This window comes from Pelodiscus sinensis, chromosome 11, assembly GCF_052426305.1.
Source record: "Pelodiscus sinensis isolate ZL-2025 chromosome 11, ASM5242630v1, whole genome shotgun sequence".
Taxonomy (NCBI): domain Eukaryota; kingdom Metazoa; phylum Chordata; order Testudines; family Trionychidae; genus Pelodiscus; species Pelodiscus sinensis.
In genome coordinates this window covers 9,186,029-9,205,848 of record NC_143062.1, presented here as the reverse complement: position 1 = coordinate 9,205,848, position 19,820 = coordinate 9,186,029, and the positions used below count along the sequence as shown (strand labels likewise).

Below are 19,820 nucleotides of genomic sequence, written 5' to 3'. Positions count from 1 at the left end.
GGGAATTTTTCCATTGATTTAAAAAAAAAAGCAGACAAGGAACTTTATTATCCTGCGCCTCCGTTTTTCCGTCCGAAAAAGGGGATGATGATGATAATAATAATAATACTTGCCTGCCTCACAGGAGTTTGTGTAAATTCCTTGGTTTTAGTTAGGTGTTTTGAAGTCATCAGATGAAAATTTCTGAGAAGTGCAATTTTGCAAAGTGATTTTTACAATTTCAAAATCTTTCTGCATTTTTCATGCATTAGCCACTGCTTCTGGATTTCAGGAGAATTTTAATTTGGGAGTTTACAGGATGACTCTTCCTCCAATTTGGGTGATGCTGGAGCAATTTGCCAGAAGAAGCAAGGGTAGTAAGAGCATGGATTCACTGGGCCTCCCCTATCATCACTTTTCAAAGGGCTAGTCAAAGACATAGGTAGGCCATCTAGCCTTACGCTTTGTGTGTGCTGCCGAGAGGGCTGGATCATTTGTGGCAGCAGGTACCCTGTGTTGGTCTGCTAAGTGGGACTATGCGGAACAATAAATGGCCAGGAGGAATGGATCCCCTTCCACCTTGCCCAGAGGAGCCCTTCGGAGCTTTGCCACAGGTAAGCTGTGGCCTGAGCCAGGGCAATTTGTTTTTTTTTTTTTACTTGTTCAAATCCTGTGATGGGCAGAGGAGGGGGAGCACTTGGTTTGGGATAGCAGTGGGAGGGCAGTGATCTTGAGCGGTGGGAGCCTGGGAAGAAAGGGGTGTGGAGGGAAAGGAGGGCAGAGGGAGGAGGCAAGGCAGAGGTAAGTTATTGGTAGGATAGGTCTCAATTCTTTTCAGTCTCAACTCTTTTCAGTGATTGGGAGACTACATTTGCCTGGTGAGAACAGGGCTGGGGATTTGGTTCCTCCACCCCTGGGAATTTTGGGTCTACCACTCTGATATATAAAGTTGGCACCATCCTGCTGCCTTGGTGGGACATTTTACCTTTTTGGTTCTGTGAGCTGAACAGGTGCTGTTGTTGTTAAGGCAGCAGCCAGCCTGTAATTTACTGGTATGTCCCTTGGCAATTCTTATTCATTGTCTGAGGTGCTTACTGCTGTTGAAACAATCAACAAAGGAAGCCCTCATCTTGTTTGTTGTGAAGAAGTGAAAATGAGATGGCAACTTTTGCAGTCTGATTCTAGTCATTTTCTCCCTGTCAGGGGGCAAATACTAGCTTGAGGCCTGACACCTTGTTTGATTGTGTGAAGAAAGGAGTTTCTCAGTTAGTTTTAACTGGTGCTTGCCATTCTGTGTTCCTCAAGATAAATGAGAGGAGTTTGGGGCATTTGCAGGTTGCCTGCATGTCAGCTATAAGGATATATAATAAATGTGTGACTGACATTCCTTATTCCCCAGATCCTTGTGCAAGGGGGGTGCCAAGGCACCCTCCACGATCCTCCAAGTAAGTGTGAGAGTGGGGTGGCCTGTTGCCCCAGCCTCCCTCCCCCATCCTCCAGCTGGCGAGGGGAGACAGGAGTGGCACATTGCCCCAGCCTCCCTCCCCTGTGCTCTGGCCTGTTGGTAGAAGGGTAGGGCTGATTTTTCCTCCTCCCGCCCCCCAGAGGAGCAAGGCTGGTGTCAGGGCTGGGATGCGGAGGTGGGGCAGCCATGAGCTGCTCCTACAGCTTGTACCTCCCACAGAAAGTCCTGCATATGAGCATGTTCCCAAATTTAGTTCTGTTAATTAGGTAACTTCTGTATATCTAGCACCGTGGTCACCAACCAGTAGATCGCAAGCTACTGGTAGATCTCAGGGGCTCTAAGAGTAGCTCTTGAGCCCTCTCTGAACTGCGCACCTGCACAGTACATTTACATTAGATTTCCTCATTTGAGGAGCAGCTACTCACTGAGCAACAACACAGGTGAGTAGCTGCAAGGAATGGTGGGAGCTGGGAGGTCGGGAGGGCTGAAACACCCCCGCCAGCTGACTGTGGCTTTCACAGCTGGAGCTAAGTGCAGCCTCCCTGGGCTGAGCGCAGGGCAGCCGGGCTGGAGGGAAGAGAAGCAGCTGCCTGGCCAGCTGGCCATGGCACTCAGCCAGGGTGCACCACGCTCCACATAGGCTGGCGCAGAGGAGAAGCTGCCTGGCCAGCTGGCTGTGGCGTTTAGCCCAGAGGAGGCTGAACTGGGCTCCAGCTGATCGGGCGGCTTCCCCGCTGCGCCTGCCCACGTGGAGCTTGGTGGCACCCTGGCTGAGCACCATGGCCAGCTGGCCGGGCAGCCGCTTTTCTTTGCTCCAGCCCGGTTGCCCTGCGGTCAGTCCGGAGGGAGCGCGGGTCGGAGGCTTCCCTTCCTGGCTGGTGTAGGGAACTCCCTGCCCCCAGACTTGTTCCCTCTCCTCTGCCCCAAACTTGTCCCCTGCCCTCCTGGCCCCCTGTTCCCTCTCCCTTGCCCCCCAACCCCACTGTAGAAACCTGCCCCCCCTGCAGAAACTTGTCCCCTGGCACCCTGCCCCCCCTGCAAAACCAGTTCCTTCTGGCACCCTGTCTCCTACTACAGAAACCTGTCCCCCTGCTTCCCTCTGCAGAAACCTGTCCCCCCAGCACCCTGTCCCCTGCTGCAGAAACCTGTCCTGGCACCCTGCCCCCTCTCCCCTGCCCCCACTGGCACCCTGTTCCCTGCCCCAGAACCCACTAGCACCCCTCCTCAGTACTGTGTCCCCTGCTTCCAAATGACATTTCTATGGGTCAGTGACCCCTGACTCAAGGCAGGTTCCCTGCCATTCTCATAAATAAAGACAATGCAGAAACTTTTTTGTGTTTAACATAGTATTTTATTTAAAAATGAAGCCTGGCCAACAAACCTCCAATTGGGGCCAAGCCACCATCTGGCCACAACCACTCCTGCACTCCCCCTTCCCCAGACCCTAGATCTGAGCCTATCAAACATGGAACCTCCTGCCCTCAGCCCCTCACATACCCCAACCCAAATTCCTGCACCCTCACATCCGCAAGCCTTTGGCTTGCTTAGTATCCCAACACTGCCCAACCTGGAGCCCCTTCCCCGAGCCAGTGTCCCCTTCTCCACCTCCTCCTGCATCCAGATTTCCTCCCAGAGCTTGCACCTCTCACCCCTTCTCACACCCAAATCCCTCATTCCCACCCCAGAGACTACACATCCTGTCTCAACACAGCAAGGGTCCAGCTAGACTGCAGGAGTTTTTCAGGATTCTGGAGATATCCCAGAAAAACTCTTCTGCATCCAGGGTTGCCTTTGTTCTTCCGCTTTTTTAGTGGAAGAGCAAACAGGTTCTTTCGGTCACCCCTATATTCCTGTTTCCACAAGGAATAAGGTGGTTTCCAAAAGAAGGGGTTTTTTTTCTGACATTTGGTTCAGTGTAGACAGGCCAAATGTTGGAAAAACCTCTTCCTACAGAAGAATTAAAAAAAAAAAGCACGAGTATAAGGATTGGGGATAGCAAGTGATGGAGAGGAGGAGAATAGAGAGGGTGGGGCTTCAAGGAAGGGGTGGGGCAGTAGATCTTGGCTTGGTCTGTTATTTAAAAAGTGATATTGGGTGTAAAAAAGTTGGAGACCACTGAATTCTAGCACATGGTACAAAACATTCTCTATTTTGTTGAGAAAGAAATTGCAGAAAAGTGGAGGGTTTTTTCAAAAATAATTTGCTTCATTTCAGGGATTTGACTGGAAGGGGGACAAGCCCTTAGTGAGCAGGAACACAGGATGTGCAGGGAAGAGAGGAGGGAGACAGTGGGAAGGGGTGGAGCCTGGGCTGGGAAGGGGGTGGGGCCTCAGCTGGGAATCTACTGCCTCCGAGAGTGGAAGCTTTACCACCTGCTCATGGTCAGAGGAACCTGTGTATAAATATTTATTCTTGGTGCTTTCTAATACTAGTACATTAGGGTATGTCTACACTACAAAGTTAATTCGAACTAACAGACCTTAGTTCGAATTAACTTTGATAGGTGCTACACTAGCGCTCCACTAGTTCGAACTTAATTCGAACTAGCGGAGCGCTTAGTTCGAACTAGGTAATCCTCATTCTACGAGAACTAAGCCTAGTTCGAACTTACTAGTTCGAATTAAGGGGTGTGTAACCCCTTAATTCGAACTAGTGGGAGGCTAGCCCTCCCCAGCTTTCCCTGGTGGCCACTCTGGCCAACACCAGGGAAACTCTATTGCCCCCCTCCCGGCCCCGGACCCCTTAAAGGGGCACGGGCTGGCTACGATGCCCATGCCAGGTGCAAGTCTGCCAGCACCCAGCTAGCAGACCCTGCACCTGGCACGGCTCGAGCCAGCCACCTGATGCCCCCCAGCCCTCCCCCTCTTCCTGGGACCAGGCTGGCGGCTCCCAGGAGCTTGCCCGAGACCGCAAGAGGTGGGCACCCGCCTGGTCTAGTGCGGACATCGTGGACCTCGTCCACGACCTCCGCACTAGGCACAGGAAAGTGGCCGTCTAGGGCAGGAGAGCTGCCAGCCTGGCCACCCAGGAGCAAGTGTGCATGAAAATCAAGGTGGTCCACTGAGACCCCCGACCCTGAGCCCTGAGCTTAGAATGGCCGTACTGGGTCAGACCAAAGGTCCATCTAGCCCAGTAGCCTGTCTGCCGACAGCGGCCAACCCTAGGGACCCTGGAAGGGATGGACCGAAGACAGTGACCAAGCCATTTGTCTCGTGCCATCCCTCTCCAGCCTTCCACAAACTTTAGGCAGGGACACCACTCCTACCCTCTGGCTAATACCACTCCATGGACCCAACCTCCATGACTTGATCTCACTTCCCTTTAAACTCTGTTCTAGTTGTAGCCTTCACAGCCTCCTGCAGCAAGGAGTTCCACAGGTTGACTCTTTGCTTTGTGAAGAACAACTTTCTGTTACTAGTTTGAAGCCTGCTACCCATTCCTTTCCTTTGGTGTCCTCTAGTCCTTCTATTATGGGAACTAATGAAGAACTTTTCTTGATGCACCCTCTCCACCCCACTCATGCTTTTAGAGACCTCTATCCTATCCCCCCTCAGTCTCCTCTTTTCTAAGCTGAGAAGTCCCAGTCCCTTTAGCCTCTCTTCATATGGGACCTCTTCCAAACCCCTGATCATTTTAGTTGCCCTCCCCTCTCCCACCCTCTCTCTTCCCCCTCCCACCTCCTTTTCCCAGTCTCCCTGAGTTTTGTTCAATAAAGAGAGATTCTATTTTTGACCACAGGTTTTCTTTATTTTGTATATCAGGAAGGGGGACTAGGGAAGGGTAAGTGGAAGGAGGTGAGGGAGGAATGGGGTATGAGCTCCCGATGGGGAGGACTGGGCTGGCTTTGCGGGCTTCTGGGGGTGGAAGCTCTCCTGCAGCCCCCCAATTGCTCCCTCTCCCCAGATGGCAGCCTGCGGCAAGTGCAGCCGGTCTGATAGCCGAGTGCTGTGATGTGCCCAGTGTGGGCACTCAGGGCACTCCAAGCCAGGACTGCTTTGCAAGCGGGGCACCCCTGAGAACTGTCTGTCTGGGGTAGGGGTCGGGTCCCTTTAAGCACAGCCGTCGGCTAGCCTGAGGCAGCAGCTCCACGCTCTAAGTCCTAATCTGATGCCCTGCCGGCACTGCTTCCGGCCATCCTTAAGCCTGGTTCAGGGTCCACTTAATGTGGATATGATAGTTCGAATTAGCAAAACGCTAATTCGAACTAGTTTTTTAGTCTGGATGCGTTAGTTCGAATTAGCTTAGTTTGAATTAACTATTTCGAACTAAGTTAGTTCGAATTAGTGCTGTAGTGTAGACGTACCCTTAGAGACTTAATATTTTATAATCCAGGGCAAGGACCTCCTCTTTATTGGTGTTTGGTTATAAAATACCAAACATAAATAGACCATGTTATTGAATGGGGCTTTTACATGGAGCCATAATACAAATGATTAATAACAGTAATGTATTCGAATTGCTGATTATTTAAAAATTTGCTATGTCCACATTTTCATAAGATATTATTTTAAATAGAAAAATCCTCAGTCTTGTAGTAATAATAATATATAAAAAAGTTTAGTAAAATAATCTTAAGGTTGCAATGACAAAGCACTCGCTGATTAGAAAATGCTAGAATTAAGGACTGTGACTCATTAATTTCCTCTTTGTGCTTATACATTACGATAATCTTCAGTTACACTACCACATTGGTTACACATTTTCTGTCTTCTACAAAACTGAAGCATGAGTCCAACAGACAACAGCCTTATTCACTAAACATTCAGGGTTCGTTCCCTGATCACTGTTTAGCCTGTGTAGTGAATGACGCAGAGATCTTATGAAAATAATAGTATAGGATTATATAATTAAAGACTTCATCATGATGGATATGCACAATCCCACAGATTAGTAGGTAGCATTTGAAGACTGCTATCTGTGGGTATGTCTACACTACCACCCTAGTTCGAACTAGGGTGGTTAATGTAGGCAACCGGAGTTGCAAATGAAGCCCGGGATTTGAATTTCCCGGGCTTCATTTGCATATTGCCAGGTGCCGCCATTTTTAGATGTCCGCTAGTTCGGACTCCGTGCCCGCGGCTACACGCAGCATGAACTTGGTAGTTCGGATTAGGCTTCCTATTCCGAACTACTGTTACTCCTCGTGGAACGAGGTGTACCAGTAGTTTGGAATAGGAAGCCTAATCCGTACCTGGTAGTCCATCACTTTGGATCAGTGGGTCCTAGAGACAGTAGGGAGGGGCTACGCTATCCCGTTCCTTTCAGTCTTTGAAATGTACAAAAGCAGAAACGCAACGTGGAGCCCAAGGTCAGCGGGGGACTCCCCGCTGGCCCTGGGCACCATGTGGCATTTCAATCTTTGAAACGTACAGGAGCCCCTGCTGGAACATCTTGGAAGGTATCCTTCTTGGTAAGTAACCCGTTGGCCAGATGTATGAGGGTATGTCTACACTACCCCGCTAGTACGAACTAGCGGGGTAATGTATGCATACCGAACGTGCAAATGAAGCCCGGGATTTGAATTTCCCGGGCTTTATTTGCATAAGCCGGCCGGCGCCATTTTTAAATGCCGGCTTGTTCGAACCCCGTGCCACGCGGCTACACTAGAATAGCTTGCTAGTCCGAACTATCTAGCCCGTGCCGTGTGTAGCCGCGCGGCACCGGGTTCGAACAAGCCAGCATTTAAAAATGGCTCCGGCCGGCTTATGCAAATAAAGCCCGGGAAATTCAAATCCCGGGCTTCATTTGCACGTTCGGTATGCATACATTACCCCGCTAGTTCGCACTAGCGGGGTAGTGTAGACATACCCTATCAGAGCTAAGGGTTCTTACCTCAGGCAACCCTTGCATGTTTTTTTTCAAGGATAAGGCCAGGTTATGCCCCTACCCCTCCTTCCTGACTAAGGTGGTGTCCCAATTTCATGTCTCCCAGGACATTTTTCTCCCTGTCTTTTACCCTAAGCCTCATGCTTCTGGAACAAAACTGGCCTTACACACTCTAGATGTTAGGAGAGTCTTAGCCTTTTATTTAGACAGGACAAAGCCCTTTGCCACAGTGAATTTTGGCAATCATAGAGAGACTCAAGGGCCAACAGGTCTCTGCTCAGAGTATTTCCTCATGGATAACTGTTATGCTTAAATGAAGCACACAAGATCTTTTATAGGGAAAAAGGCAGTACACTGCATTTATTGAGAATACAGCAGTTGCATATGTTTTTCAGTCCCTCACATACACAAACACCATACACACAGTCCCGCCAGATGATGTTATAGTAACCAGTCCAGAGTCTGTATCAATCTAGTGGCCAGCTAGATTGAACACAGAGGGAGAGCAGGGCCTTTGTTGTTCGATTGATCCAATGCTCCTCTGGAGTTGGTGACAAGATGAACCCAAAGTTCCATAGCAAAGCACCCTGCTTTTATAATCCTTTTTCTCTGTTGAAGTCTATGGATTCTGCTGCGTCAGCCTGTGACCGGAGTGTTATCTTTTTGTTAACATTTGTTCCCAAAACATCTTCAGAGCTCAGCCTGTAATCAATCATCTTTTAGGGGTGCTAGCTCCGCTTTAAGGCCGTCAGTCTGCCAATAATCCAATCATTCTGGGAGTAGGGGTATGCATCGATGGTTATAGATGGTCTTTCTTTGATGCCGGGTAGTCTGGTCTTCACCCACGCTCGCCCCTCCTTCGGCCATCTGGTTCTGAGCAATAACTTTCACACCTTTATCTCAACACATACATACCACTTTTACACATAAACAGACTTTTACAAGGACTCTCGAGGAAAAGCATAACATCAGTATCTACATTGGGCAAAGCAAAAAAGCATTGTAAATCAAACAATTAAGGCCTTAGCCTTCAACATTCCTCTAATCTCATTAACACAGCCATAATGCCAAAACTCTGTCTCTTTACTTAAACCAACTACTAACTCATTAAACTTTAAAACAAAGAAATATACCTTTAACTAAGAGGATTTAATTTGATAAAATATTAAATGTGTGTAAATATGTTACCTCACATTACTATATTATTGTTACATCATTAAAATATATTATTACATTGCTACATTATTGCTATATCATTAAACCTAGAATACAAATATAAAAATAATAAAACTTTCAGTACCAACATAACTTCCTCCATTAGGCAGTGCTAGGGTCTGGCTGGGGTACCAGCCCCTCTTCTGACAGCTGATTCCACTAGGATACAGGCTGCCTCCACAGCCTTTGTGGCTCAGGTCCCTATCTTGGATATCTATAGGGCTGCCACACTGTCTTCAATCCATATCTTTGCAAACCACTATGCACTGGTTTACCAGGCTAGGGAGTATGCAGCTCTTGGTAGGGTTGTCCTTTTTTAATGAAAGGTTAGAACTCCTATCCCGCCTTCTGGGTTTCTGCTTTGGAGTCACCTACACGGAAGGGATATGAGCAATCACCCGAAGAAGAAAAAATGGTTAGATACCTTCGTAACTGTTGTTCTTTGAGATATGTTGCTAATGTTCATTCCAAATCTCTCCCACCTCCCCTTCTTTGGAGTAGTTCAGTAAGAAGGAACCAAGGGGGTGGAGGACCAGCAGGGGTATATGTTAGCCAATATAGTGGTGCCACTCCAGGGGGCTCCCCTGCTGGCCCAATGGGTACTTACTAAGGGAATAACTTCCAACGACAAATGTATGCAACGTATGCACACCTACATGGAATGGGCATGAAGAACATCTCGAAGAACAATAGTTACGAAGGTAAGTAACCATTTTTTGAGAGACTTTCAACCTGTAGTTTAAAGAGACTATTAACACTAAGCTGTTTCTATCCTTGGTGGGAATAAGCAGGCATACAAGATTCTTATGCTTCAGAGGGTAGCCGAGTTAGTCTGTACAGGATAAACTTAAAAAACAGCAAATGGTCTGGTAGCGCTTTATAGACCAACAAAACATATAGATGGTATCATGAGCTTTCATGGGCACAGCCCACTTCTTCAGATGACCGTCTACATGTTCTGTTAGTCTATAAAGTGCTACCAGACTATTTGTTGTTTTTTAAGATTCTTATTCTTTGTGGTCACTCTAGAGGAAAAATCTTTCAAGAATTTATAACTGATGTAGGCTCTAGTGACTCGTTCAAAGATGACCTCAGCATTTGGACAGTTTGCCAATGGCGGTGGCGGTCAGATTATTTCAGTATAAAGAAATGCTATGCCACAATTTAATATAATATATTTTGTCCTGTTTTAGGCTGGTACAGAGGAGTTTCCATTAAGAAGCCCAATATAAAGGTAAGTCTATTTTAAAAAAATATTTAAGAAGAAGGGCTCTCTACTTTGCTATTGCAGCCCTAACCCTTGTTCATTCTCACTCCTAAGACTTCACTTCCCTCTATAATTACTTTGGCTTATATAATTATACTGAATTCTCTTCTGAATTGACAAATTGTTTCTTAGATCTTCCAAAGGTTCAGAGACCTTTTCCACCTGGGTACATGTAGGCTGACTTATTTTTTCAAAAAAGCCTAAATGCCTAAAAAGCCTGTACAATCTTAATTCAAGCTTTTTTTAAAAACAAATTTAAATAATTCACTTTATCAAAATATACACAAGAATTTTTAAAATAAAGCTAATTGGAGAAGAATGTTTTAATGTTTTATATTGCATATATTTTATAGTCTAATCAAGGAAGTGTTGTGGTAGGAGGTCTCTATGCTGGCTGTGAATTTTATATGCATTCATGTATATTTAAATACACAAAGACACAGGCTATTTCTAACATTCAATGGGCTTTATTTTCAATGTAATATCTAAAATATATTAAGGAAGACTAGTGTCTAATGATTTTTTGTTTTTTTTTCAAAAATATAACCTATATTATACTATTCAGTTAATATTTTTCTTCTAATACAGCTCCCCTCAGTTGTTGAGCATTTCATTCATTTGTACATTTATTGTTACACACTGTACATTGCATGAATCTATGTTCACAGTTCTGATACAAGAGCCATTCAAACCTACCAGTTTCCTAGGTAACCAACACCATGCCTCAGAAACAGACTGCGTAAAGTAGGAGTAAATCAGATGAAAAAAATCCAAACAGCATTTCTGCCTCTCCAGTATTTCTATATGGCTAAAAGAGTGTGGGCTCCGGAGTGGGGCTGAGGATGAGAGCTTTTGGGTGTTGAAGGGGCTTCTGGCTTTGGGAGTGTCAGGCTGTGGCAGGAGGGGCTTACCTTGAGTGATTCCCAGTCAGCGATGCAGCAAGGGTGCCAAGGCAGGCTTTCTGCCTCTCCTGGCACAGTGTAGGCCATGCTATGCCCCAGAAGCAGCCAGCAGTGGGTTCACAGCCAATGGGAGTACAGAGCTAGTGCTCTGGGCAGGAGCATTGTGCAGAGTCCTGTGTGCTCTCCCCAGTAGAAGCTGGGCCTATTGCTGGGTACTTCTGGGGTGCAACTCAGTCCACAGTAACAAGAGGATAGAACAAGAAGCAATGGGCTTCAACTGTAGTAAGGGAGGTTTAGGTTGGACATTAGGAAAAAGTTCCTAACTGTACGGGTAGTCAAACACTGGAATAAATTGCCCAGGGAGGTTGTGGAATCCCCATCTCTGGAGATATTTAAGAGTAGGTTAGATAAATGTCTATCAGGGATGGTCTAGACAGTATTTGGTCCTGCCATGGGGGCAGGGGACTGGACTCGATGACCTCTCAAGGTCCCTTCCAGTCCTAGTATTCTATGATTCTAAGACAGGTAGGTAATCTGCCTTAGAACCCTCACTGGTTACCTCATCACCATGCAGCAATGAGACCCAGTGTCTGATATTCCATGACCCAGTACTGGGTAGCAACCCGTAGTTTGAAAACCACTGATTTAAGCTCACATTAAAAAAATTCTTAATTCTTTCTTTGAGATACCACGTCTCTTCTATGCTTTGCATCAGGAACTTAACATTTGGCAAAGGAGTCACTTTGGTGTTACATGTGGGTTTTTTTGGTGAAAATCTTCTCAAATTTGGTCAAGTTTATAATGTCCCTGGAAAATCACAATTTGGACTCGATTAGTACAGTTTTGTGAAAGGTTAGCAGCTTTTTTTTTTCTGGAGATTCAGTCTGCACAAAATGTGCTTCACCACAACTGAGCTCCTTACATGCTGGCAATGTTCCACTCTGCAGAAGTGACTAAGCATTCTCTATCCTAGGACTGCAGGAGCCATGTGAGGACTTTACCTGCAGTCGCTCCTCCTGGTAAGAAGGGGACAATGTGGCACCAGTCACCAAAAGTAAGATCAGGGAGACTCAGGCTACATCTAGACTACAGGCTTCTTGTGCAAGAAGCTTTTTGCGTAAGAGAGCATTCAGACTCCTAGGACACTCTCTCGCAAAATAGTCTACCTGAAACCACTTCAGGCATGGCTTTAAGTCACCAATTGTGTCCTCATTCCAGGAAGAGTAACAGGTAATTCAAACTAAGGACTTAGTTTAAATTACCGTTTAACTGCCGCGTGTATCCGCGGACAGTTAGTCTGGACTAGTGGCATTTAAAAATGGCGACCGGACGGGAACATGCAAATAAAGCCCGGGATATTTAAATCCTGGGCTTCATTTGCAAGTTCAGATGCCTACATTAGCCTCCCTAGTTCAAACTAGGGGGCTAGTGTAGACATTCTCTAATTGACCTAGAGGAGTGGGGGGAGCATACAAAGTCTCCTCCCACTGCCAGGGGCATGGGGGAGGGGAGCAAATTTTTCACGTGCTCCCCCACCCCCAGAGCAATCAGGGTCTGTGGTTGCGGAAGCATGGAAATGCCCTAGCCTCACCCCTTCTGCCTGAGGCCCTGCCCCTTCTGGAGAGGCCCGGGGCCACTTCGAAAATTTCTGAAGTGGCCCATGGTCAAAAATTATTGCCCACCCCTGCACTAGAGAGACCTTGGAATATTTTGCCAATATGATTTGGAGATATTTGCTAACAGTAGTGATGTCTGGTTGTCTGGTTAACTGGTAAGTATCACCTTTAAAAGGTGATGGTTACTGGTTAACCAGTAGCCCAGGTTGGCTGGAGCAGCTCCCCTGTTGATATGAGCAGGGGGACTGGCCGTCACAAATAGAGGATGCTCTTGCACCAGCCCCTGCCTGTGGCCAGCCCTGTCTGCCACACACACAAGCTACCCGCTGTGAACAGGGGCTGCTTGGTGGAGAGGTGTCCCAGAGGGAATGAACAGAACAGATAATCATCAAGTGATCTCTCCCCTGTCACCCATTCCCAGCTTTTGACAAAGAGAGGCTACAGATACCATTCCTACCCATCCTGGTTAATAGCCATTGATGGACCTATCCTCCATGAATTTATCTAGCTCTTTTTTTGAACTCTGTTAAAGTCCTGGTCTTCACAACATCCTTTGGGAAGGAGTTCCACAGGTTGACTGTGTGCTATGTGGAGGAACAATTTCCTTTTGTTTGTTTGTTTGTTTTTAAATCTGTTACTTATTAATTTCATATGGCGACCCCTAGTTCTTGTTTTATGGGAAGAAGTAAATATGTTTTTTGAGATGAGGCGATCACATCTGTCTGCAGTATTCAAGATGTGGACATACATGAATTTATATATTTCCAGTAAGATTTTTTGTCTTATTCTCTATTTCTTTTTAATTATTCCTAACATTGTTTGCTTTTTTGACTGCTGCTGCACATTGACTCCAATATCTCTCAAGTGGCAATAGCTAATTTAGTCCCCATCATTTTATATATATCATTGGGATTATGCTTTCCAATGTGCATTACTTTGCATTTATCGACATGAAAATTCATCTGGCATTTTGTTGATGAACTCCGGGGTTCCATGGAGCACCAATTGGGAAACACTGCACTATGCCATAGAACAAAATTCCTCTGTGGATACACAGTTTGGGCATTCTGTCCTCTCTGTTTTCCAATCTTAAGTTCCATAGCCCATCTTTCCATGGGGAGGTATTTTTCCATGGTCCCCTAAAGTGGAGCACTCATGTGGACACTCCTTAAAGAAGAAGAGAAGGTCATTCACTTTGTACAATAAATGAGGTTCTTTGAGATCGATGTCCCTGTGAGTACTGTAGTCCCCTCTCTTCTCTCCTCTGCTTCAGAGTCACACACTGTTTCTCTGTGGCATAGAAGGAACAGTTGGCTGCGTGTGCCAGTTAGCTCTTTGTATGCTGCTACCTAGGGTACTATTGCTACAATCTCTGACTAACAGTGTAAGGCATCAAAACATCCAAAGTGGTGTGCCCACTGGGACAACCGTCTTGAAGAGCCTCAGTAACCGCACAAGGTGAGTAATTTTCTCTTTAGTTGGTATAAAAGAGAAGGTGCTGAGAGGGGCCATGCTTTTGAATGCATAAAAGTTTGTTCTTCTTCGAGTGGTTGCTCATGTCCATTTGAAATAGGTGTGCGCACCGCGTCTTCCGGAGTGTTTTCCCTAGCGGTACCTGTAGCGCCGGCAGGGCGCCCCCTGGAGTGGCGCTGCCATGGCGGGGCATAAGTACCCCTTCCGGCGCTGCCCTACCTCACTTCCTTCTTACCGCAGTGACGGTCGTTGGAGCGTCTCCATATCTCTCAGTCTCTTAGTTTGTTAATGGTTCCCTTCCTCACATTGGTTTGTAAATAGTTCTTGTAGTTAGATAGTTAGGTTCTTTGTTTTGTTCCTTCCCCCTTGGGGGTAAGGAATGCCAGGGCCACAAGGCTTCAAGACGTGCACTGACTGCGGGAAGTTTATGCCCGGGGCGACCCACATGACAGCTGACTTAAGTGCTTGGGTGAGGCTCATCTGGCTATTGCCTGTAAGATCTGCAAGTCCTTTAAGCCCCGTACCAGAAAAGAAAGGGTTTCCTGCCTGAAGCTTCTCCTCGTGGAGACAGCACTTCAACCGGTGCCGCCAGAACAGCCTGCGGTGCACAGCGCACTGGCTTCCACGCGGGAGGCTCCTCACCGGCACCATGCGTCGGCATCGAGGTCTCGGCACCTGTCTCACTCTCCTCCGACTAAGAGAGTGAAGAAATCCCGGGGAAGGTCCCCTTCGAAGAAGGTAACTTCGGCTGGGCACCGCGCCGTGGGCTCATCGGTGCGCGTATCTTCCCCACCGCACCGTTGGCGCCGAGGAGGCCTCGGTAGTCCTGGTCGCCTGCCTCCACACCGCCCGTCCACGCCGGATATGTTCGAGGCGGTGCAGGACCTTATTAGCCTCACGACCTCCCCTCCATCCTCGGTTGATTTGGAAGGGTCGAGGTCACCATCGTCGGAGGCTTGGCTGGCTACAGCTTCGCCCCAGCATGGCCAGGTCGGCATGCTAAGGTGGCTTATGCGTCGGGACCACTCCATGTGGGGTCAGTACCGATTGCTACTTCGGCACCCTTCTCGATGCCGAACCGTCATTCTCAGGGAGTTTCCAGCCATGCGTGAACTTCGCTGCAGATGAGCTCCTTGCCAGCTCCCCGCCTGGCGGTGCCGGTGCTGTATCTGAGTAGCCATGTGGCATCCACTCAGACATCTCTCTCCTCCATGAAGGGCACCCAGGAGCCAGCATCCGTCTCCGTGCCCTCATCTGCACCGGCATCGACGTAGTGGTCTCGCCAGGCACCAGGCCTGGGTACTCTGGTGCCGCAACCGCTGGCCGCAACTCAACCGGCACCGGGCCTGAGCACCCTGGTGCCGCAGCCATTGGCGGCATCTCATCTGGCACTGAGCCGGAGCACCTCGGTGCCGCAGCTGCTGGCGACTCAACCGGCACCGGGCCTGAGCACCCCGGCACCACAGATGCTGGCGTCTTATCAGGCACTGGGCCTGGGCACCCCGGTGCCGCAACTGGCGACGTCGCAGTTTGCACCGAGTCTGGGCGCCCCGGTGCTGCAACTGGGTGCCGTAGAACCCTCGGCACCGGGTCTGGGTCCCCCGGTGCCGCAACAGTCAGCGAGCCTTCCGGCACCGGGCATGGGTCCCCCGGTCCTACAGACAGTATGGCCCCGACGTACTCATGTGGGTAAGCCCGAGTCCATGGCAAGGTTTGCCCCGCACTCCTGCTCGGCTCCACCCTGGCCGGAGTCCGATTACTCCTCGGACTCGGATGCTGTCTCTGTCCGTTCGGGCTCTTCGGGAGCATCCTTGGCTCACAGGTCCAGGTCCAGACATAGGAGGGACCACACTCAACAAACGTGGCCTCCGCACCCGCAGTGGCCTTTCTGGACCCCCTGGGCCTACCATCAGTGGCAAGGTCAGCTGCCTCCTTCTCTGGGGTCGGGGACTTCAGGGCACTGATCCCAACCGTCAGCATGCCTGTCCCAGGGTCCCCCCCGCTTCAGGTGCTGCAACCCAATCCAGCGGCACCGCAATCACCGGCACTGGAGGTGGACCCATCGGGAGCACAAGCCGCCCAGACGGCACCGCAGTTGGCGACAACTGTTCCTGTGCCAGTTCAGGAGTCCTCGTCCTCATTGTCTCCGGACGAGGCACTAGCAGACCCTTCACCGAGTCTCCTGTCAATGGATGCCCGCACGCACCAGGACCTCCTCCACCGCATGGCTTCCAACCTGGCCGTTACGTTGGAACCTGTCATTGAGGACACGGATCCAATGGTGGACATTCTCACGGAAGATGCATCTACACGATTGGCCTTACCACTTAACAAAACGGTGTCAAAGATTACCAATGCCCTGTGGCAAACGCCGGCAACTTTGACCCCTACCTTAAAAGGGGTCGAGAGGCGTTATTACGTCCCAAACTCGGGGCATGACTACGTGTACTCACAACCCATCCCCGGGTCCTTGGTTGTGCAAGCCGCAGCCCAAAAGAAAAGACTCCCTCAGCCTGGTCCTTCTCCAAAGGTGAGGGAGCCTAAGCGGCTGGACCTGTTGGGCTGTAAGGTTTATGCCACAGGAGCGCTACAACTCCGCATCGTGAACCAGCAGGCGATGCTAAGCAGGTATGCCTTTAACACCTGGCAGGCCATCAAAAAGTTCCAAGACAGACTCCCTGTGGAGGACCGTCAGGAGTTCGCAGCTCTTGCCTCGGAGGGTAAAGTCATCGCACGAACCGCTCTCCAGGCGGCTCTGGACACTGTGGACTCAGCAGCCCGCACGATGGCGACTGATGTTGTTATGCGTCGGGGGGCATGGCTCCATGTCTCGGGAATTCCCCTGAATGTGCAGCATATGATACAGGACTTGCCCTTTGAGGGCAAAGCTCTGTTCTCGGAGCACACCAACTGTAGGATCCATACTCTAAAGGACACAAGGTCTACCTTGAAGTCCTTGGACATCCACACGCCGGCCCCGCAGCGGCGACAGCTGCCCTATAGGCAGCAGGGGAGGGCGCAGCCCCAGGTCCCCTGTGGGGATTACTGGAGGCGCCGCTCCTGGACCTCCGGTGGAGATTCCGGGGTTGCCGCGCACCCTCAGGGCGCTAGGGGTCGACATCGTCGCCCCAGGACCGATGCCCAGCGGGGAGGTCCTCACGGTCCTTCCCATCAGGGCAAGCCCCAATTTTGACCCCCTGTTCGAGAGTCCTGTACCAATCTCCCGCCCTGGCCCCCTGTTTGGGGCCAGGCTATCCCTTTTTGCCCATGCATGGGCAATAATAACATCAGATGCCTGGGTTCTGAACATAGTAAATGGAGGCTATTTTATCCCGTTCCTAGGCCCACTGCCCTCAAAACCCCCTTCTCCGTCCCTAGTAAGGGATACCCCTCACAAACACATCCTGTGTCAGGAGGTGTCTGTGCTCCTCGGAAAAGGAGCAATAGAGGAGGTTCCTCCGCATCTGCGAGGAAGGGGTTTTTACTCCCGTTATTTTGTTGTCCCCAAGTCGAAGGGAGGGGTCCGCCCCATCCTGGACCTACGAGATTTAAACAAGGCGGTCATAAAACACAGGTTCAGAATGGTGACCTTGGCATCGGTCATCCCAGTGCTACAATTAGGAGACTGGTACGCGACTCTCGACCTCAAGGATGCGTACTTCCACATGGCGATCAGACCCAGCCACAGGAGGTTCCTCAGATTCATGGTGGGCCAATCCCATTTTCAGTTTATGGTGCTCCGAGGGTGTTCACGAAATGCATGGCGGTGGTTGCCGCATATCTCTGCAAACAAGGGGTGCACGTGTTCCCGTACCTCAACGATTGGCTGATCCGAGGTCGCTCGTACGGGCAGGTAGAAGCTCACGTGGCACTCACAAGAGCCCTCTTCCTAAGGTTGGGACTCATGCGAAATGTCAAGAAGTCATCCCTGACTCCCTCCCAACAGAATTCGTGGGAGCCCTCCTCGATTCAAGGGTGGCAAGGGCATTCCTGCCCAAGAGCAGGTTCCTCTTCATAGTGGAGCTGATCTTGGGGTTAACCCGGTCCCCTATCACGACCCCTCGGGTCTGCTCCAGGCTCCTGGGCCATATGGCGGCGTGTACGTACACGGTCCGCCATGCCAGATTGAGGATGAGACCCCCTGCAGGCGTGGTTGGCGAGGGCCTGTAGCCAATCTAGGGGTCTTTGGGACTCGATAATTACGGTGCCCACAGAAATTCTGGACTCCCTCCTACGGTGGACCCAGGAAACTGTGGTACGCAGCGGTATTCCTTTCAATGCCCCTCCCCCCTCCCTGACGCTGGTCACCGATGCATCCGACCTGGGCTGGGGAGCACACTTGGGGCGGTACAGGACTCAAGGCCTTTGGTCCCCCTCCTAGCGAGCCCTGCACATAAACGTCCGGGGAATTGCGGGCAGTAAGGAGAGCCTGCGAAGCCTTCCTGCCAAGGCTCGCCCACCGCTCGATCCTGGTTCGTATGGACAACACAGCGGCGGTCTTTTACCTCAATAAGCAGGGTGGGGCGCGATCACCTCCCCTCTGCAAAGAGGCTCTGCAACTTTGGCACTTGTGCGTCACGCACGGTATCACACCTCAAGCGGAATACCTCCCCGGATGCAAAAACCTGCTAGCGGACACGAGTGGACCCTCAAGGACTCTGCTCTCCGCCAGGTTTTCCGCAGGTGGGGGGCTTCAAATGGTGCGAGACATGTCGGGATGCCACGCTGGCGTCCGACGGACATTCCGCCTGTATTAAGTGTCTTGGGGAGGCACACCAGACGCAAAAGTGCCCGCATTGCTCTAAATTGACAGCGAGGGCGCGCCGTGACAGAGCCAGTAGACTGACGACTCTCTTATATGAGAAGTTGCTTCGTCTCTCCTCAAAGGACTCGCCTACCTTCTCTAGACCGCCTCAGCCGACTAAGGGTATGGAAAAAGACTAACCCCCTACCCACTCCTCTTCTGCGGGGTCAAAAACCGGACTCTCTCCGGCTCCAACTATATCCTCGGCACCCTCAGCATCATGGGTGAGCACTGAGGACACGCCGGGAACCTCTGGTGCGCCGCGATCTAAGACGCAGGCTCAGCACAAGAGAGCTCATTCTGAGCCAAAACAAAAATCAGCGGCACTGACCGCTACGGCGCCTAAGCCGTCCTTGGCACCGATGGCGCCGTCTAGAGAGCGCTCGGCACCAAAGCAACACCAAACGGCACCGGGCTCGGCACCGAAAAGGGCCCGTACCGATAATCCACCTCCTAGCACTTCGGTGCTGGGACGCACGTCGGCACCCACATCTCCAATAACGATGCCGTTACCACCGAGATCACCCCGCTTGGCACCGTCCCAAAGCCAGAGCCGGTACCGATCCCCGGTGCGGAGCCACACCTCTTCGGCACCGCCATCCCCGGGTTCCTCTATCCACTCAGCGAGATCTCACCGCTCCTCGGCTACTTCTCGTTCAGCTAGTGACATCGGCACCGAACCCAGAAGCAGGTTCTCGTTGCAACATTCTAGCCCGGCTCATAGACCTCCATCCTGGCAAATGCCTGCGGTTCAATATGCATACCCTCCCCCTCCGCATCCATGGTATCCACAGCAGTATGCCTATCCATCCCCGCCATATGCCACCCAATGGCAACCCTGGGTCTCACCTCCAAAGAGGACTCACCATCGACCCTCTTCTACCACTTCCAGGCCACCTCCAGCCTCACCTCCTGCCACCACATCTGCCACAGAGCCGAATTCTCCATCTCCTTCAGGCGGTCATGACTCCCTCTCTGAGGGCGAGACCAGATCTCCGCTACACAACTCCTCCTCCTCCCCAGACGAAGCGGTCATCACCGATGCCCCACCGTCGGGAGACGATATAAAAAAGTTCCAAGAATTGTTTAAAAGAGTTGCTGTAGCCCAAGAAAAAGATCTTCAAGAGGTGCAGGTCAAACAATATCGACTCCTTCGCATGCTTCAACCCCCAACTGCTTCCAGAATTGCCATCCCTATGGATGAGGCCATTATGGACCTGGCTGACAATATTTGGCAGACCCCAGTGTCCATCACTCCAACAAATAAGAGAGC

At 50.2% G+C, this 19,820-nt stretch overlaps 1 protein-coding gene across 8 annotated transcripts in view; it reads left to right on the top strand.

Moving 5' to 3' along the window:
- Window positions 1–19,820, top strand: part of DOCK3 (dedicator of cytokinesis 3) — a 541,072-nt gene that overhangs the window by 114,228 nt on the left and 407,024 nt on the right. For all 8 annotated transcript variants that reach the window (XM_089781050.1, XM_089781049.1, XM_089781053.1 and 5 more), the window contains exon 3: window positions 9,679–9,719. In XM_089781050.1, coding sequence (XP_089637176.1) covers window positions 9,679–9,719 — 41 coding nt within the window. The remainder of the gene's footprint in view (window positions 1–9,678; window positions 9,720–19,820) is intronic.